This window comes from Xiphophorus hellerii, chromosome 9 (genome assembly GCF_003331165.1).
Source record: "Xiphophorus hellerii strain 12219 chromosome 9, Xiphophorus_hellerii-4.1, whole genome shotgun sequence".
Taxonomy (NCBI): Eukaryota; Metazoa; Chordata; class Actinopteri; order Cyprinodontiformes; family Poeciliidae; genus Xiphophorus; species Xiphophorus hellerii.
Genome location: NC_045680.1, coordinates 1560257 through 1581756, shown reverse-complemented (window position 1 = coordinate 1581756; position 21500 = coordinate 1560257). Strand labels below are relative to the sequence as shown.

The following is a 21500-nucleotide window of genomic DNA, read 5'->3' as shown; positions in this document are numbered from 1 at the left end:
GATTATTAGTTATATAACACAGATTAAGACTAATTTATAGGTGTACATTGGCAAGGAGTTGGTAATTATTCTGATGCTGTATGTCCGTCATTATTATTATTATTATTATTATTATTATTATTATTATTGTTATTATCCGTAGATTTTCTTGTCTTGTTTTGAGAGTTAGTTTGTAGCCATTTTGTCTGAGTAATATAATTTATTTGTTGGCTCTTTAGCTCAGTATATTGAACAGGCATGAATATTATAAGATGGTTTTAATTACAAATTTTTGAATTATTTATTGAGTCAGTAAGTAATATGTTTTATTAAACTGAGGATTAAATAAGGATTAAATAAGTGTTCACTTCTTCCCATTACAGCTAATTATTTTGTTCTTGGTTCTGTATGTTTTCTCTGTCCTACCGATTGCTTGTTTTCATGTTTTCAAAAACATGTTTGAAATAAATGAATAATAAATAAATATTTGAATGTGATGGAAATGGTGACTCATCTTTCTCTTTATGTTTAATAAGGACTTTTGGGCCACTGAACAGTTTACTTCCCTCATCTTCTTTAGTCCCAAAAACCAGATTCTTTCATTGTCTCTGGTTCAGGAGCGGCTTCAATTAAAAAAATATTACCTAAATAAGGTAATATTTTGAACTTTTGTAGGTGTGGTGGCTTACTAAATCTCCCCCAAAGCAGTATTTGCTTCACAATCCTCTCAAGGTTGTTTTTCCTTCCACTCAACATTCCAATTATAGGTTCTGCTTTCCTACAGCATTCTTACTTTTTGGTCTTATACTATAATATTCCAGTTTTCTAAGAAGCTGAACATTGGGTTTTCATCCACTGTAAGCCTTAATCCTCAAGGGCTGTTTTTTGGGAATGTTTGAACTGAAACTACATTTTTGTGGTTTTCTTCAGCACTATGTAGAAAAGGGTGCAAAATGTTTCACTTACAAGATAATCTGACTTTCATCTGTTATTCTATGTCATTATCAGATTGTACAAGGATCCGTTTGAGCCACATATGTGAGAAAAATAAAACTTTAAATCTCTGTTGCAGTTGAGTGATTAAAACAATATGTAAACTGTTGGAAAAACCGATATTTAAGGACTTCAGTAATGTTAAACCAAAGATATCTCTTATGAGATCCAAAAAACGATGGCAAAAGTCAAGAAGAACATCTTTCTAAAACATTTCCAAGTGTTGCATTACTTGAACCAAAGTAAAAAGTGAACATGATCCAAAGTGTGAGGATGGATTTCAGAAATGTTGTCCTTTCAGTAACTTGATCTGTAAGAAGTCTGAAAAAAAAGTATTTTTTTACCTGGGGAGGTGAATTTTGAACTGGAGGAACTGGGCGACGAGGAGCGACAGAAGGCGCGTCTTTTGTTTCTGGACTACGACCGCTTGAAGAATCGTCACCTGAATGTAAAAATATTTTAAAAGTCATTATATAGACTGTAGTAAAACCCCCAAAAAATCACGTTTTTTTTCTTTTGTATACTTTGGATACTCCCTGACCCAGCACTGGGAACACTTACAAAACAGAAAGTCGTGTTCTCGCGTTTTGAAACAAGTTCAATGTGAGGAAATGAGACAAAATAAAATTCAGTCAGAAAATAATCTAGTAGCAAAAAAAGAACAAAGGACCAACTACTGTCTGCTTATGTAAAGGCCAACTGATGACTGTAGTTACTTTTGTTTAGTGTAACTGCTGTTAAAGTTCTATGCTTTTATTTTGGTAACTTTCTTTATAAGGTTGCTATGGTAACAGAACACAGTTCTAACTGAGATAGTTAACGGCAATAAAACAGCAACGTTTCCTAACCAGGACATCATACATGAAATTAAACACTGGTCAGTAACAGCCAAAAAAAAAATTAAGAAAAAAATCAGGAATGGAGGAAGTTGGAAAAACCCAACATGAAATGTAACTTTCAACTTTCATCTTAGATTAGCTTTGACAGAAACAAAAGTAAAAAAATAATGATTGTAAATTTTACACAGCTTCACCACTAAATCACTTTATGCTTCAGCACAGCTAGATGCATTTAAACAGGTAACACTGAATCCAACAAATATTTTTTTCAGTAAATCTCGACAAAACAAGATAATTACCGCCATGTGTCTTTACCTCTGCAGAGTCTATGGCACTATCATTTTATGGAGCTAAAACAAATCAAGTAAAGAACATCTGCTGCTGTAAAAAACAAATCCTGATTTGTGAAAATGTTTTCTATTTCTGTTTCTAGTTTTCTGATTGCACAAAAAATCTTACACAACTGAAAGTTGTTTTGTTGCTGCTAAAACATGAAGGATTTATGGATTTCACCCAAAACACCCACAGGCTGATGGAGCGCAGCCTCTCACATTAGATACATAAACACACACACACACACACAGATGTTCAGAATGTTGCTTCATTTACCTGGTATGCAGCTAAAGTGAAACAGCTACTTTTTTAAAATGAATGTGTGTGTTGGCAGTGGTCCATGTCCCTTCTGGGAGAAACTCAGATAAATGGCTTGATTACAGCGGGAGAGAAAACAACGGTGCTGCTGGAAAAGAGAGCTCAAGACACACCCACACACATTCACGCAGCGGCATTCCTGTGTTCACCTGCGCTGTCCAAAATACACTCACACAGCAGGCTGCCTCTTTCTTCCTAATATCTTGGTGACATACACAGGCGAGCACACACCTGCTCGGGGAGAAACCTGATTCTGTCTGTAACAATACACATTGTATCACTGCACAATGGACAAAGAGCCAGTTTTAGTCGCAAAGGCTTGAGGGAGGGGGCTTATGTATTTACAGTCACTCTGGCAAATATTATGTCTTATAATATTAAATGATACCAAAATTATGATGGCATGTTAGGGCCATTGTAAAGAAAACAGCTGGAAGAGCATATTTCTGCCAAAACTCTAAAATTCTGAGATTAATCTAAGAAAGTTTCTAAAAATCAAAAAGTCAAAAACTCTGCCAGAAAAAAACTTCAGAAATCTTTAAAATAACCTCAGAAGAAATTTCCTGAACTTTCAAAAGTCAAAAATGTGCAACTTTTGAAACTAAGTAATTTCCAATTAGAAAATTGCAGAGATAATTCTCAAAGAAAATTTGTTGGCGAAAATTTCAGAGCTCCGAAGGTCGAAAATTTGCACACAAAAAAAATTGAGAAACTTTGAGATCTGGCAACATGCACAATTACAGCATTGTGCTGCCTGGCTTCATGCAGTGGGAGAGAGGGTGTCAGTCATGGTGAGCGCCTTGTGCTTGGTTACTTCTTGCTTGTTGCTCTTTGGTCAGTGTTCATAGTTGAGCGTTGTTTGCTGTCAGGGCTTTGCCTCATTTGCAGTAACGTGCAGCCATGTAAAAATAACATATAATGACAAAATAATTTATATTGCTATTGCGCAAAATTTCCTAATGTAAACAATAACATGCAGGGGGTCTATATTTGTAAATATGATTATGGGTAAATCAGTGCCTCGCCAGCTATGAACCTCACCACACACCATTGGTCATTGCTATGTTTAATGGTGCAGACAGTGGTGGTTTCTGACATGAATGATCTGGGCAAATGCCCAGGGCGTTATCTTTTTAGATAAGCAGAACAAAGGATTTGTTCTGCTTTTAATATTGGTTAGATGTATTTCAACTCTAAGTATTTAATATCTACTGTAGGTGTTTTTATGGGAATGTGAATCTTTCAAATCAATTTGATCGGTAATTTTGATCATATTTCACATTTTATTGTGTCATGTAGCGCGGGGCGCTGGTCTTGGTCTTGGACCCTAAAAGTCTTGGTCTTGTCTCAATCTCGATACACTCTGGTCTTGGTCTTGTCTTGGTTTCGGGTTAGGTGGTCTTGACTACAACACTGCCTATGAGTAGCTGCTTTCACTTTTTCTTCGTTGTTCTCATCAGTTTTAAATATGCTTTGGTCTTGCAGGTACCAGAAAGATGATAATGGGTGCAATATGGAGATGTGTCCCCTTTTCTCCAGCTAAATATGTCTGAAGAAAGCCTGGATTGTTTCCTGCAGATATCTGGTACAATCTTTGATACAAATGGGTTGATAAGAAGCGCATAGCAGCTGCACTTCCCCATGACAAATTTTCTTTAATGAAAACAAAACAAAACAAAAAATAAGCAAAGAAACATTTCGTGCAAAACAGAAGAAAGTTGTTTTTTAAATTTGAATATCAGATAAAAAGAATTTCGGATGTCACAAACCTTTCTCTAATATTAAAATTGGGAGGTTTGTTTCTAAGCAACAAAGCAGAATAGATGACCTACAGCATATAGACTAAAAATATGCACACATAGACACAGAAAGTGGAGGCAGGTGATGAAGAATGTCACTGAATCCATTCATGGCGTACTATAACCTTTACTGCAATGAATCACATGTGAAGGTGTGAGCATCTGTTGAAGGGAGAGCAATAATAAGAACTCAAGAGTGACATTTGAAGGACCCTGTCAGTGAACTGAAGTGCTGGGCAGCTTATATCCAGGTCAGGGCTATAACAGATAACACAAAGGTTTCAGCATTGTTCATGTCATGCAGAATGTGAGCAGCACAACCGCTCCACTCATGCACGGTTTGCATCCCCACAGGAGCTGAGCTGACACTTTACAAGGACTGACACAAATGATAGCCGCTTTCTGTGAGGATTTTGAAGGAGCAGCTAGAAAAAGCAAACAGACAGTGATCCATCACTCTCCAATCTCCAAGCAGATATATAACTATATATGTCTGTTTCAAGAGTGGACTGAAGCTCAAATACTTATAAAAAATAATAATGTGAAAATTGAGCAGGATTTGGAGCAAAGTGTTCATTCATGGGTGGCAGCGACAGTTTTACTCAGGAGAAGGAGGATCATAAATCATAGCTGTGGTGACCCAGAGGACATAAACTGGCTGCCAAATGTTTACTGGATTGCTGCTTCTCTTGCTCACGCCCTGCCAATGCACACACCACCACACATATTAATTACCAAAGTTATTATTCTGTAGTCTTACAGTAGCGCTTTAAACATATGTGAATACTGAACAAAGCCTAACTACTTTCAACTTAATGGTATAATGACTTGTTCTGGATGTACCTGGAAAAAAGAGGCTGTTTTATTTTCTAATAAGATGGGACACCAATCCACTTTTTCACTTCTGATACCGATACAGATATCTGAGGTTTAGTATCGGCCGATATTGATCCAATGCAGAAAAACAGATGAATTTACCTAAAATGTTTCTTCTTTTGAAACACAGACATAAATATAAATGTACCTAATTGAAAATTTATTTGATAACGTAAAAACAAATAACTTCACAAGCTTGGTGAAACATGTAAAATCAATGCAGTTTTAATTTGTTCAGTCAGTGCAATTAGGAGTACAATGTAAAATAAATAATAAAGAAACCAAAACTGACAAAAACAAAAGGTTGATTGGTCAAACAAGTAAGAAATAAACTGCAACAAACCTCCTTTCAAATGGTTTAGAAAGTGCAATTAGGAACTCTAAAGGTAATGTAAAATAAATAAGAGAGCATAATGTCGATCAGAACAAAGCATAGAATTAGACTGAATAGATCTGCTCTGATGGATCAGGCTCATTGTCACAATACACGATCTAGATTTATTATTTTAATTATCTGGACCGATACAGATTTTAATATCAGACCCAAACATTTAACATAAGTATATTACATCTATTACATCTAGCAAAAAAATAAATACAAATAAAAAAAAAATACTGCAGTATACATATCTTAAATGTTGTGTGTATATATGCAAAAAATATAAAAACTCCTATTCTCATTCTGTACTGCCTGGTGTATTAGGTGATTTGTTGTGTTTAGGAAGATGAAAACAGGAAACAAAAGTTTGACTTATAAAACATGTGGACAAGGATTCAGCTCGGCAAATTTCTTAGTAATTAGCATTTCAAATAATGATGTTATACTTTGATTAAAAACGAGAAAACAAAGTCAAGAGCAACATTTTGGAAATGCTGTTCTTTATAAACAAAATCTATTTTTGTCATGTTGACAGTAGTGAATATGTATGTCTGTGCGCGTGTGTATACGCGACAAAAAATCATTAATAAAGGTGTCTGACATTAACTGAGGTACACTGTACACGACTGTCATTTTAGGCTCTAGTTAGGACAAATGCTTCAGCCTCTCAACACACACAAACACACACAAATGTTGGGAGGTGACCTTGAACAGTCTGGGCTGGTGTGTGGGTGTGTGTAGGTGTGTAAATGTATCCCCAGAGTTTCCAGCTGAATCAGTAATGAGCATTTCATTACTTCAGCCTCAGTTCTCCAGGGAGGCGACACTCTCTCTCACACACACCCCCACACCCACACACACAACACACACACGCCTACGCCCGCACACACACAAAACGATGCTTTGTACATATCAGACTCAAAATATTTAATTAAATTTATAGTAAAAATGGGTTATGTGACTAAATCCTGAACTAAATAAGTAGACTTCTTCCAGATGTTAAATGTTTGCACTTATTAAAAGAGCTGTAATAAATAGTTGGTGGCAATATCAGAGATAAACAGAAGAATTATGAACATATCTCAACCAAATGAGCCACAGAGCGACAAAGACAAACTAATAAATATACTGGTATTTCCATTTGTAGCCATTCTTGTAAAGGCCTCACATTAATGTTACTGCTTTATGCCTTTAAAATATATATTTATGAGTGACGTGCGGTCAGGGGAGGCAGAGCGATTTATTTATAGTTTTCTCCTCTGACCACAGCAATCACTTATTAATAATCACAAAATGAACACTAAGCCTAAAACCATACTACTGCAACAGACTGAATGCTTTTGTGTGAAAAATATTTGAGTGGTTTTTTTTTTTGTGGCATTGTTGTCAGTTGCTACGGCAACTAGTCTCTGCGTAGCTGCGCTGATACAGAGAGCGAGAAAGAAGTGGTTTTGAGTTGCACTTTTACGGTTTTTCCCTTTGCTGTGGAGCACAACGCAAAATTAATAATATCTACATGTCCAAGTTTGATTGAATAAACAGAATTATTCTACGGCGGCAGCGCGGTTATGCATGGCATGTTAAAGAATAGTCTTATTGCCCTCCAGCGTTGTCCGCAAGCGTGAAATTTCCTTATGTAAACAATAACATGCAGGGGGTCTATATTTGTAAATAGGATTATGATTAAATCAGTGCCTCACCAGCTACAAACCTCACCACACGTCACTGATATTTATGTAAAATCTATTAATTCAGAGGAAAAATGTCATGAAATTTGATGAAGGTGGTGAGACAGACGCAGCAGACGCAGGTTTAGGGAATGAAATGATCATTTTAATGTCAATACCAAAAAATACAAAGTCCAACAATCCAGGCATCACAGCGAGAGCAGAAGGCTAAGGCTCAATAACTGGTAGCAAACTGGAAACTAAAGCATCGGCCAGTAAGACAGGACAGCTACGACAAGAACAAGAAACACAGGTGGGTATAAAAACACAGAGGATAATCAGGGAACGAGACGCCTGGGAACAATCAAGGGTTAGACAGGACAACATGGAGACTCAATGGACACAAAGACCTCAAATAAACACAGAAAAACTCAAATCCCCACAAAAAAGGTTATTGATGTAATATTTACTATAAATAAAGCTTATAAAACTTTTTTTAATACATACTTTATTTCTTATGGTGGTCCGTATATAATTTTTTTGTCTGTAATGTGTAAATAATGACACAGATACCAATTTCTCTTACCTATTTTTCAAAAATGGTCCAAAAAATTCAGTAATTCGGAAAAAGCGTAAAGAAAAATAACTACGCTTCTTAGCTTTTCAAAGTAAGAGCAAGAATTAAAATGTCTAAAAGTGGAGCTGTGACAGAAAGTGTTGAATAACCAAAGTTGTTTAGCCAATATGTACTGTGAAAATGATGTTAAGGAAAACTAGATATGTAGAAGCAAGTTAGGGAATAGCCAGTATGTGTTTCAGAATTAAACTGTGCTACTGCTAATCCTCCACCCCAAAATGATTACAACAGAACTAGTAATGTTTCACCAAGGTTTGATTTGTATCTCAAAAAAAGATGAAAAATAAAGCATCCTTTGAGTTTTACTAACTTCGGTTTCTTACAAATATGTCAGAGAGTAAGACAAACCTCAATGTAACATCGAAGTAACAAGTGATTTGTTGAAAAGAAATATTTTTGGACTTCATAATCAATTTTGAGTAATGACTTCTCATTAGTTGCTTCCATCCTGTCAACCCATCTAATGCTCAGTAGCTCTAACACTTTTTTAATCTATGATGAGCCTCTGTAAAAAACAAAATCATAAAAGAGACTCTAGACTCTCAAGTGGGAAACTTGCTATTATCAATTTCATGCTGTGCAAGAGCCTATGACTAATGCAAAAAAGGCTTCTTGGAAAAAATGATTAATACATGACCTTAAACAGCTCCAAAACAACTACAAATATGAAACATACTGCTTATTTAATGCGTTTAATGAACCACAACAAATTTCTTAGGCTTTACTTTGACGAGCTGGATGTTATAAAAATGACATCTTGAGGTTTAATATTACCAGACAGTATGTGTTGAGACAAAACATAGTTATGTATATTTGAAAAGCATTTTTCCTCACTGCAATTCCAGTATATTGACAAGACTGTGGAAAGAGACATAAAGGTCAGAAGAAAGAAATCTGACTCTATTCTCTATAAACTTGTCTGTCTTAAATTTCCTGGTGGATTACCTGCTGTGATCATTTTTGATTTAACTGACAAGGTGATCGCTACAGTAAGTATTTTATGTGTGCTTCTCATGTGAAGTAGAAATGTAAGGGTGAAGTTCATGATTAGAAAAAAAAATGCTGTCATCTCAAATACTTTTAAAATGTTTTGGAAAATAAAGAAATCCAAAAGCTACCAAAATGTTGGTGTAAGCTCTGGATAATAAAATGACAAATCTACTTCGGATGTGGCTATTGTTCTGAAAATGAGCAGAATAATGAGACAGAACATCAGTAATTGTAATAAATGTAAATATTCTGGATGTCTCTATGTACCAAGGATTTGTGATAAATTTCTAAATTGAAACCAGAATCTGACTAAGAAGTTCTGTTTTGGTGTCCCAGTGTCAGAATCTCACTGAGGAAGAAACTGCATTGGGTTTTCTATCACTTTAATATTTCTGCTATAACTGATGCATATTTGCATATAAAGTAAGTCGATAGAGTTTAATTTACAATTTTTATATCTTCATGTTGATGTGGTAGATCTCAGCTGGCTGGTGACAGAAAAAGTAGATCTTAGTCTCTAAAAGTTTGGGCTCCCCTGTTCTAGACTAAACACTAAGTGTGTTTAAATATTATGTTATCAATCACATTAATGCAGTTTTTATCTGTTTACTGACAAATTATATCAACCAGTCCCTCCACATTCTTGAGAAGTACTGTGGAAATTCACACAAAATCGACAAATCCCTGCTCTTTTTGCGCTAAGAATTGGGAATTTATTGCAGATTTTTCTCAAAAATTATCAAATTATTTCTTACTTGTACTAAACAGCTGCCTCAGCCTTAACTGATGTCAGATTATAGTTCATGATCTACACAGCTAGTCATAAAAAGTCACATTTACCGTCACGAATAAGCGCAAATATTTCCAAACTAGTACCACAAACACTTTAGTTTTAATTGTAAAAAAAAAATCACAAAATCTTGGAGGGACTGAAATAATTTTCAATATATTATTAAATTTTAAGAATTCATTTATATTTTAACAGTTGGCAACAGGTTTTATCAATACATTCAGGCTCAACTGGCCCTTTAGGAGATTTTATCATTTTGATTTGGCCAAAAATGAAAATGAGTTTCACACCCCTGACATATAACACAACATTTTTCCCATGTGTCATCAATATTAAGGAATTATTTACTTGAAACAAGTCTCTTACATCTTGCTGAAATATTACTTTTAAGTTAGTTTGTTTTACTTCAAGTGTACTAAGATATCTGCACTAGAAACTAGACCAAAAATACTGGGTAGGATTTTGTGTTTTTGCAGGGTATACGTTTTTTCAATATCAACAAATTCATAGAGAATTATAAATCCTTGTAACATTTTTCCTAGTCGAAAGATTATTTCTAGGAATGTATGACTTCCAGTCCCATCGATAGCTTTTAAAATGTGCACTGAAATAATCTTAAAGACTTGAGACAACATACAGAGATTTAGTAACTCTATTTCTCATTTAGCAGCACAAGAACTGAAGCACTGCATCGCAGGATCACTTTTCAAATAAATAGCACCTTGTGCTGCTTTGTTTTGCTCTGTTTTCCCAAGGTCGCATTCTTGGAGGTTAATCGCCGCCTCCAGTAGAATCATAAAACCTCTAAAAGAAAAGAAAAATGAGATGAAGTCTTAGGCTTAAAGCCTGCAAGGGACTCGGATTGATCAGAGGTGGATGAAAAGAACAGAGTCGCGTCGCTCCTTGAAGGCCGTACAACAAACCCAGCCGGGGAAAGTGTTGTTGGAGGTTGCAGCTAGACAAAGCAAGGGCAGCATGCTTTCTGAAAAGGTCAAGAGGCTGAATAACAGCTTCCAGCAGTGAGGGCCGCTAATAAACTGATGATGTCTAAGGAGGTCTGCCTGAACAAACTCACTCAGGTGTGCAGAAGAATGGTGTATAAGTCAGGCAGGCGCAGGAAGCGCGGCTGACAGGAGGCGTATTGTGCAATATGAAACACATCATGTAAAGTTCACCGCTTTTATCTCTGTGGGTGTGTGGAGCAAAACAATCACTATTCTCTTCTGATGAGTAAGAGGAAAGTGAATATTTATTACTTTAATGAGCAGCATCTTCCCTGAGGATCTACCATTTAACTCCACCGCTTATTAGCCACAGCCTCATGCTGAACGAATGCACGTTTAGCATGTCATCTATGATTGATTTTCTTTCCTTCTGCAGCCTGTTACCTCCTGTTTCTCCTCATGCTTGCCCTTTATTTTTTTTGTATTGTGTTTATTTATTTGAACCAGCCAGAGTTAGCATTGAAAGTGCGTTACTGAGCCAAAAAAAAGAGATAAAAACAATTATGAAAAGAGAAATTTTAACCGAGCCTACAGATATTAATTACATCTTTCATAACACAGCATTGAATTAATGCTATTTTAAATTTATTTTGGGAGAACCTTAGAATCCCAGAGTCAGATTTGTCTGTATTGATATGTTCAAATCAGAGAATCAAAAAAAAGCGGTAAGTTCTTCTAAGTCTCTATATCACTTCATTGAAATGAACTTGTCATCCGAAAATTGGAAGAAAGTGCACACATTGGTTTGTTTTTTAGAGTTTGGTGAAAGCCTTATCTTAGCAGAAACTCATTGGGTTTACAGTACAAAAATAAAAAAAGTTTGATTGCAACTCATAATAAAAAATCTTAAAGCTTAAAAAGATTTTTCTACTTTATGCCTTAGAGGTTTGAGCAGAAAACAACTTCACTAGCATTGTAGTCGCATGGAAAATGTACTTAAACTGCAGTAACATCATCAGTGATTGTAGGATGATCTTAAACGAAAGTGAAAGGCGAATTGGAAACAACTCTGAGTACGAGCACCTTTGACCTCAGTCCACTGAACCTCCCTTTACATTTTTATGACTGGATAATTTATACCTAATATTGCTCATGACTGCTAAATGTCAATCGCCCATGCCACAAGCTATTTCTGATATCAGTTTGTGAGGCGTTTATGTCATTAGCACTGCTCTGGGCAAAAAATATCCACTGCCAACAAATCAAATGAAGCAGAAAAGGTGTGTTTTACCGATAAAACACAGTTTGTATTCCATGTCTGTTAAGTGTTTTTTTCCCAAAGAAAACATTATTTTACAGCTCAGATCATTCAATTGAAATGTTCTTTTAAGAATGTTTTAAATTCGCTCACAGGAAACTTTTATTGCTCTTACCGACTCTATAAAGACAGAGAACGCAGATGGACGGACGGACGGACTGACGGATGGATGGATGGATGGATGGATGGAGGGATGGAGGGATGGATGGACAATTTGCTAATAAAGAAAATCCACTTTTTGCTTGGTCCCTTTGTCTTTGTAACTCTTTCTCTCTCAGTTTCTTTCTCTTTCTCTTTCTTTCTCTCTTGCCATCCCGAAGGGACCCGTGGGAAGTTGGACCACCTGGTAACCATGGTTACAGAGATCGAGCGGCCCTTGGTGAGCATGCAACTCTTAAATATGAACTCAGTTCTTCTATGTGATATCAGATGATCCATTCCTGAATATTTCCCACAGCTTTCGGTCTGTTTCGGGGAAAGTTCAGGGAGGTCACAGCACCGCATCACAGGTAGCAGTTCAGTAATTACGCTGTCTAAGGATTTCGTTTGTTACGAAGAAAAACTGAGGAGGAAGGAGAGGAGGCAATAATGTAGCATCGCATTTACATTGTTGACGTGTTTGTGCTTGGACATGGCGTGGAGAAGTGCTGTAGTGGATGGCTTGAAAAATAGAAATCAATACGTTTAATCTTGATAAGTTCTTGGACAAAAACTGATAAACATATTTGTTCACAAAATTATCAATAAATGTTAACAGATAAATAACCAGGATCACAAGATGATTTAAGTTTTAATGGCCCCCAAATCCCAGAGCAAAAAATAGTTTAAGATTTTAACTATCTAATTTTTTAAAATGATTCTTACCTTTAAACAATATTTACCAAGATCTGCTCCCTAATTTCAAATTAGAAAAATCTAACATTTTTGGAAATTTGGAAAAAAAGTACAACTAAAGTTCACCATTGTGTGTTTAAAGACAGCAATGATAATAAACACACTAAATTACAGAAATCTTACTTGGTAACCGTCTTCAAACGAGAAATTTGAAAAAGGAAAAATAATCAACTAACACTCACTTCTTATAAGTTAAGTGTAGAAAAAGACCAACCACCATCTTTTCTTCGTTACACATATCAGCATATATCTTTACTCACGCCACCTGGTGGCCGTATTTACAAATTCACCTATTCATGGATTTTTCTCTTGAACTCCAAACTTTTTATGTAAAATAACTCCTATGCACACATTTCTTTGTAGAATTTATCTAAAATATTTTAAAGAAAATGCAGCTTTGGAAGCTGAAATACTAACCCGCAACGCTACTTGACACAATATTGGTTGGCGTTTGAAAAGCAGCCAGTGCAAGAAAAGCATAACAATAATAAGGAAAACTGTAGACTTTAGCCAATATATCAATTCCACTGTGAACATTAATGCATATTAAGACATATTTGGGGTGTGAACTGTTAAAATAGGCAGTTACAGGATTTTTTTCCCAGGAGGATTTAAGTATTTGCAAGTTTTAATGATTTGCAGGCCGTTGTGATCTCAAAATTTGTCAGTACCTCAATATGCTACCACTGCAATAAATCTCCAAAATCTCAAACCAGGTTTAGGCATGCTTAAAAAGTTTTGATGTATCAGTTTTTATTACACATAATTGGTAGTCCACTGTGCCCAATTAGATTTTGCCAAGAACCTGCAAAGATACTTCAATTTTCTTGCTGATTTTCGATATAGTAGAGTGATCCAAATCTGGTGTGAAGGCAAGAATCTATAAAACACAATAGATAACACTCAAAAACTGCAGTTTCAGCGCTACAAAAATACAATTACAACTAAAGTTGGACACAAACGCACAATCAGCAATCTGTGGGTTTTATTTTTCTTGTTTCTTATACAGGTAGTTTTGTTTCTGAGCTTTACCTCACTGAAAAAAAATAAAACTTCTCACATTTTGGCAATTCAGATTTACAGATAGATGTTTGCGTTTTTAAGATTTTCAAATTTTTTAAGTTTGCATGTAAATTATTTCTATTAAATGACAATCCAGAAGCACATACGTATATATTCATTTCATATATACATATATATTGCATTTTTTCTCTTAAATTAACATGGAGCTTATGATTTAATGTGCTGCAAAAACATAAACTACCCAAGTAAATAAAATAAACAACATGTCCATGCTTATCAGTGTGATTTGCGTGGTCCAGTGGAGCTCGTGTCACCACTTTACTTTCAGTGCACAAGGAGCTTGTTTATATGCAAATAGCCACCAAGGAGGGAGAAATAGAGAAAATTCCTCTCTGTCACTCTTTACTGTGATTCTGTCTTCAAGAACTGACAAAAGTTCAAGAGACGTGATCCTAATATGCAGACACGAGCTCGGTAAATCATCGCCAGCAATTTCCCCCTGCAAATAACCAATGAACCAGATCCATCTCAGCAAGAGGAATGAGTTTCCACAGATGTGACACAACAAGGTCAGTGGAAAATCTCTGACAAATGTAGCAACAAATGCCTCACTTTAAGAGCCGCTAAACGACGGCGGGGTGCACAGTCGGAAAACAAGCATTTAAACGCAAATGAGTTGTGAAGAGCTGCTTTAAACTGAATTTATTGTAAAAGGGAATAGCTGAGAAATTATCCTGCTGCGCATATGAAAGCAAATTTTCACAATGGGCAACATGAACTGTGTGATTATAACAATACATCTAAAATGTGTTGGACAATGAAGCCTTGAATGAATCTGGTTTCAACTCTAAAACGTAACTTTTTAAATAAATTAAATGCAACATTTACTAAGCATAGCACAAAAAAATTTAAAAAGCCAACAAATTTTTATGTTTTATTACATCAGTCATAGCTAATAACAGAATAACCGCAACTCCACCCTAACCCTATTTTAGAGGCTGTACTTTTCTATCCAAGCAGTAAAATAACCATGATTTAGATTATTTAATACATCCACAGAATGTCAACACCTTATGGGCACAGAAATACTGTAAACCACAAAATTATGAACTCACATAGTTCAAACATGTTGTTAAGACATAAATAAGGCAGCACATACAGTCATGTTGAAAATAAAACCCAGCCCAATCTGAAAACACATTCAGTTATCATAGCCTTCTGCATTTTTTTCACCAGCTCACTAAAAAAAATATCCTCTTGCTTTGCTTCGGTCTGCATCCCAGCAACTGCAAACCACTGGCCCTCGCTGCAGAGTCATGCAGGAGCAATAAGCTTCACTCGAGGTTTACTCCGCTCCACAAGAAGATATTCAGGAACGACAAGGACATCGCAGGAATGATTAATGCACCGGTGACCTTTAACCCGGTTACACGCTGCCTCAGGGAGCAGAAAGGACACCGGCAGGTTGTGGTAACAATGAGCAAGACAAGGCCTCTGGTCACAGGTAATTAGGTGGTGCAGCAAAATACAGCTTTTGATCTCAGACCATCAAACTTCTGTTCTATTCAGTTGTGCCACCTCTTCCAGAAAACATAAACAAGTGATGCTATTAGGATAATGAAGCGACATGAAAGGTTTTCTCCAAATACCCGAGTAACAAACCACTGTGACTTCACCTCTATCCAGATGCTCAAGATGCTGTTATTCAGCAAATTAGTAGAAAATCTACCCTTTCATTTAACTACATCTAGTAACTGCAGAAGTTTGTGTACCATAACGAAACTTTCACTTTGTATTCCTGAAAGTGGCAGTAATGCCCTTTTTGCAAACAGGGAGTATATGTCAAACTCGAGGCCCGAGGGCCAAATCTGGCCCACCGCAGCTTTTTATGTGGCCCCTCTAAACTCCAGAGCGATGCATTTTATGTCTCCTGACTTTGCTGCACAGCAGATCAGAGCGACCAAACTGTGAACTTGCTTTCCCGAATATTTTTCTTCTTGATTTCTCTGAAGGGTTATTAAAATTGCAGCAATTTTTAATTAACAACATTCTGATTTCTAAAGCTGCGAAATCAAGAATTTTCTGTTGTTTGCCATGCCTTTTTTATGGCTTTGGTTTTGAACTTATGTGTTAGTTCTATTTTTATTTTACTGATTTAATTTGAGTTTTATTCATAACAAAAAGGACAGCATTACTTTAGTGTCCTCTTCACTGACTTTATCCATCTCATTTGCAGAGTTTCCACTCAGTTTCTTACCTACCAAAATATTTGCCAGCATGAAAAGTAAAAGTAAAAGTAAATGATAAGTATATAAAAACTTCCACATAATCAATTTCTGCTGTGGCATCCCTATAAAGACCACAGCACATAATTCTTGAACAACATTATTCTAAAATATCAAGCACTGTGGAGAAATGGTTACAGTTTCTGTTCAGGAGAATGTAAAAATTCTGCAGGATTTAGCTTTTTAACACAGTCTTCAGAAGTGTTATTATTTTTGTTCAGATATTTCACTTATTTTGGACGCAGTTCAGTCTCTATCCTTGACTTCTCTAAATTTAACCTCTGCTTCATCACCCACAGGATCCTGAACGGTCCAGAATCTGGAATAATTCATTCCCGTTCAGGAGGGTGCAGGGTAACGGCGGGGAAACCGTGATCCTCTTATGACATCCCTGAGGATCATCTGGCCTCACTTACTGCTAAACCACCTGAACTAAATAGCCAAGTTTCTTTAATTCATACCTTCAAAAAGCTGAATTAATCAATAATACATTCATTTTATTGATTAGTCCAATACAAACTCTGAATCTGCTCTGCTCTCAGTTTCATTTTTAATGTGAATATGGGTTCAAGAAGTGAAAAATTACATTTGAGCATTGATACAGAGCATAATTTTCTCATCAACCATTTAAATTATTCCAGGATTTTAGCTGTGCTCCCTTTGTGGAATTGCATCAAAGCTCAGAGGGGTTCCCTGGATCTCCAGATCTCCCTATGACATCCATGTTTTATGTATATGCTCACACACCATGAATAAACCAAAAGAAAATGAATAATCACTGTTTATTATTACATTTGTATCGCTGGGGCGACCTGGTTGTTCGTTCATCATTTATCCAAACTCATACAGAAATAAACTGCAGAAAGAGAGATGGAGGAAGTGAAGGAGCGGGAGCGAATCTAACTCTGAGCATTTTCCCTGCTGGCACAAAATATGTAAAGGCTGCAGCATATTCAAATCTACAGGCCAATGAACCATATGTCTGTGTATTAATGAGCTAATTATGTAAGTATATGTGAATAGACTGTGTTTGAGTGGTGCATGAACAGGAAATGTATTTGCACCACGTCTGGGTCCACAGGGGTGTTCCTGTGTGGGCGCGTGTTTGCCATTGTTTATTCCTCTCTTCCCACATGCATGTCTGTATGTTTGTCTGCACATGTGACTCACCGCTCTCCTCACCAGATGCTCCACAGCCATCCTCATCATCACAATCGTTTCCACCGCTTCCATCTGTCAGGGCGCTCCCTCCGTCCCCTGCCTCCCCTCTTCCTCTTTCTCTGCTTGCCCAGCCGAGATCCACCAACAGCTCCTTTGCAAGTAGAAATTAAATAAATCTGATTTACAAATCTGCAGAGCACCTGGGTGAAGTAAGCCTGCAAAAACATTTATAGTTCAAACAGGACCTCAAATGTTGATCCTGCCTTAGATTCGCATTGAATCTCATATAATGCTAAGATTTTCTGTAGCTACTAGTAACAAAGATTAGTAATAGAAAAATGCTTTGAAATATTTTAAATTCACACTATAAATGTTCTAAATGTCTCAATCTAATCCCCGAGGCATTTCTTAATGTTCTGCATTGATGATTAACTGAAACAGCATTGCATCAACAAGCTATATTAAAATGGAGTAAACCTGCTAGCTTAGCACTTCATCAAACGGCTCCGCATTTAAAAGTTTGTAAGCTGGGGAGCGAAATAAGATACTGAAACTCTTGCTGGGTGTTGAGAACAAGTTTACTGGAGAAACAAAATTCTCCAAAAAGAAAAAGAAACACCTCAATTATCCGTCATTAACAAGACAAACAGGAAATAGATGATTCTCAATGTCTTTGATAAGAGAAACACACTTAAAATACTAAAGTTGTGCATCACTAGCTTATTAAAATAAAGGCCTAGGTAATTTTTTACCAAAACATATTCAGGCAAAAAAAAATCTTGGCAAAAAATGGTTTATTCTGTTATTTTAGGAAGTTGACGATGTGTAATGCTTAATGTTTTATATTAGTGTTTTATATTATTGCCCATCAAATTCACCGGAGTCACAAACATGACTGTCGTTTAAACTAAACATCAGACTGAGACTCTGTGTTTCACTATTTTTAAATGTCTCAGAATCTCTAAAAAGCTCCATTGATAAATTTTGATCACATTTTGCTGAATTTAATGATTTAGTTGATTTAAACCCTTTGGCAACTTTGGTCTAAATTTAACCTGTAATTTATCCAGAATCAAAAGAAGCATGTATGCCAGTGCATATACAGGCCTGGAAAAAATTAAGAAACCACTTAAAATGATCAGTTTCTCTGATTTTACTTTTTATAAATATATGTTTGAGTAAAATGAATATTGTTCTTTTATTGTATGAACTACTGACAACTTGTCCACGAAATTCCAAGCAAAACTTTTGTATTTATTTGCAGAAAATGAGAAATGGTCAAAATAACTAAAGAGATGCTGTGGTTTCAGAGCACAAATACTGCAAAGAAAACAAGTTTATGTTCACTTAAAAACAACAGTACCAATGTTTTAACTCAGGAAGAGTTCAGAAAATAACATTTGGTGGAATAAGCAGCAGGTTTTCAATGTGCAGTGGGCTCTTAACTTTTTCTAAAGCTGTAATTATTTTTAGATTTTTAACCACACATAGCAAGAACCATCTAAATTTCTGATGGATCAATGACAATTATACAGAGGGGAGGTATAAAAAGAGCAAATGACCCAATATTAATGTCTTTAACTAACATTAAACCAGTGCAATAAAACTGGTGAAATCGAGCAAAATAATATAAATAGGAATAAAACTAGGAGACAGCAGCTTCTGTTAACTCTGCCCTGGGAGAAAACACTGTGGAGATGGGTAAAATATAAAATATAAATGTAGCGCACATGCTTTTTAATTCAGCACATCAGTAAAATATACGTTTCAAACTTGTCTTAGTTCTTTTTGGAAGCAGGACAAGTATAACCAGCTCTTATTATGGTCTGAACTTAACATTATTATTTCTGAACACATAAAAAGAGATGCAAACAGAGGCGTTAAGCATCTGTGGAAACACCATGAGCCAAGATCCGAGGGAAAACCCAGAGATGGAGTGACAGAGTGTGGAGTGATTCACCGTTATTTCATTACGCTCAATGAGATCCCAAAATCCCCAAGAACACATTACACCCCGTCTCCAGCACGAGTGTCCTCTTAGTCATGTGGAAAAAGGGCAGATTTGACTATCATCCCCTTCTTATTGGAATCCCAAGCAAAAATGTCCAGAGGCTACAATAAATGAATATACACTGTAAAACATTTGAAGGCGGTTTAACTTGAAAATGAAAGTCCACCTGCTGCCTTGAAAAAGGACAACAAGAAAACTGTTTTGGTTTTAACTCAGAAACTAAAGTTCATGAAGCTGATTTAACAACAACAGACAAGTTGTCCAAAACATTGTTTTTTAAGTTCATTAATCTTGGATTGTGAGTTTTTACTTAAATTTAAACCAAATAATTATTTTTACTTACATTATCAAGTTAAAATAACAACTTATTTTACTTTAGAATCATTTCAATTCTTGTTTCAAATTGCATGAACAAAATTTCTGATCTGATAATGAATTTTATTTAACATCACAATGAATTTGGCTCAAAAACATTTAGTGTGAACAGGACATTAAAATAAACATTTTCCTTAATAAAACACAAGAGTCAGACCAATGTAACGCACTTCCATCTCAGGATACAAAAACATACCGCTAAGCATTCTGGGAAATCGTTCCCACTCCTGTCAGTTTAAGTGATAAGCTAAAAACTCTAGTTTAATCAACTTTTACAGGTTTGACAAAAATCAATAAAAAGTTAACACAACTTCCTGCTGTAAGTTTATCTTTCACAAACTCACACATTTAGGTTCAAAATCTAAAACTCGTTCAATTTATTTGACTTAAAGACAACTACATGTGGCTCAGATGTTTTGCAGTGTACAACATCTGCTCTACGGTTGCTGCACCAGCTGTTTATTTACCAGTGCAACCACAGAAACTACGACACACATTCTGTGCTTCACATAATCAAACTGAAGACAAAATCATTAACTTTATTACACGTGATTTAAAAGACTTGTTTTAAGTTTCAATGTTTTTTTTGTGCGTTTTTTTTTTCACAAAAGTAAATTGCTAAATATTTAAACTGAGTTGCTACTATTGTAAAATTTAAACAGAATTTAGGCAGTTTTGCTTTAAGGAAACAAAAAAGTAAAAAGGATGACAAAATGTAAATTATATGCATTTAGCTATTTAGCAGTTTAAAATTTCTCTAAACCCTGAAAAATAACTTAATCTAAGAATTTACATAGTAAAAGGTGTTATTATTATACTATAACTTTATGTTCTTTATTAACACAAAGCCAAAAAAAAAAACTGACGTATGGAAACTAAGAACAAAGTTCTGTGGTTCAATTATTCGCAAATAATTTGATATTTTCTTTACGAAATCTTTCGTTATATTACAATAACAAGATATTTTCTTGTTTTTGCATAATAAGACAGAAAAAGAGCGTTGCATCACAGTATTCATCACAATATTTTCAATAAATTAGAACATTACGGACAATTAAATTTTACTCAGTAAGTGAAACAAATCATATAGATTATCAATACTCAGTGTAATATTTTCAAGCTTTTTAAATTTTTACAATTTATTCTATGTGTTTTATAAACATTTACAAACTCAAGTTTTTGGAGGTTATTATTTATAGATTTATCAGATAAAATTGAGTTTTGCTAAATCAGAAAACAAAACATGGCAGTACTTTCATTGCAGGTCAGTAATAAATGTTAATAATCCGGTGAGTGAGCTGTAACCGGAAGAGATGCAACTAAATCTCTATTTTAACACTATTTGTGTTTACTTGCCCTCTAAATCATCTATTTTCTGAATAAAAGAAGAAATTGCATTACTGTAATGTGATACAAACTGGTTCATAAGGTCAGAAGGGAACAAGTGACAACAGTGAAATGAAAATATTTTAATGAGTCACCCTGACCCATCCTGTCATCTACTGTCACTTTGTTAAAGCAAAAATCTGCTCCCTCTGGATTCATTAGGCTTATCTTCATTGGCTGAGCATGTACGTACAAATCCTGATTGGTGCTGTAAATGACTGAATACACTAATAAAATCCCAGTAGATAAAAAAGCTTTTATCAAACTTTATTACACATGATGCAAACCAGAAACAGGAAAAAAAGAAATCTGTGAAACATGGTTCCTGAAATGATTAAAATTCCAAAGATGCTTCTTTCTCCTGTTTCATATTTTCAGCCATCTCTCATCCTTGTTGTGGGAGTATATAAATGGCAAATGACAGACAGGAATGATAATTAATGAATGGCATGCATTAACTTGTACTTCAGACAAATAGCAACCTTTAAAAATATGCCGCTGTG

At 35.4% G+C, this 21500-nt stretch overlaps 1 protein-coding gene and 1 long non-coding RNA gene across 2 annotated transcripts in view; one reads left to right on the top strand and one right to left on the bottom strand.

Annotated features, from left to right (window-relative positions):
- The window catches only part of LOC116726366 (glypican-5-like), a 63829-nt gene that overhangs the window by 2773 nt on the left and 39556 nt on the right, over positions 1-21500 (bottom strand). Inside the window, exons 9-10 of the mRNA XM_032573066.1 lie at positions 17235-17376; positions 1317-1414 (exon numbers count right to left, since the gene is read on the bottom strand). Coding sequence (XP_032428957.1) covers positions 1317-1414; positions 17235-17376 — 240 coding nt within the window. The remainder of the gene's footprint in view (positions 1-1316; positions 1415-17234; positions 17377-21500) is intronic.
- On the top strand, positions 11063-19565 carry LOC116726368 (uncharacterized). The gene is made up of 3 exons (XR_004340590.1): positions 11063-11073; positions 18554-18560; positions 19420-19565. It is a non-coding gene; the product is annotated as an uncharacterized LOC116726368 (long non-coding RNA).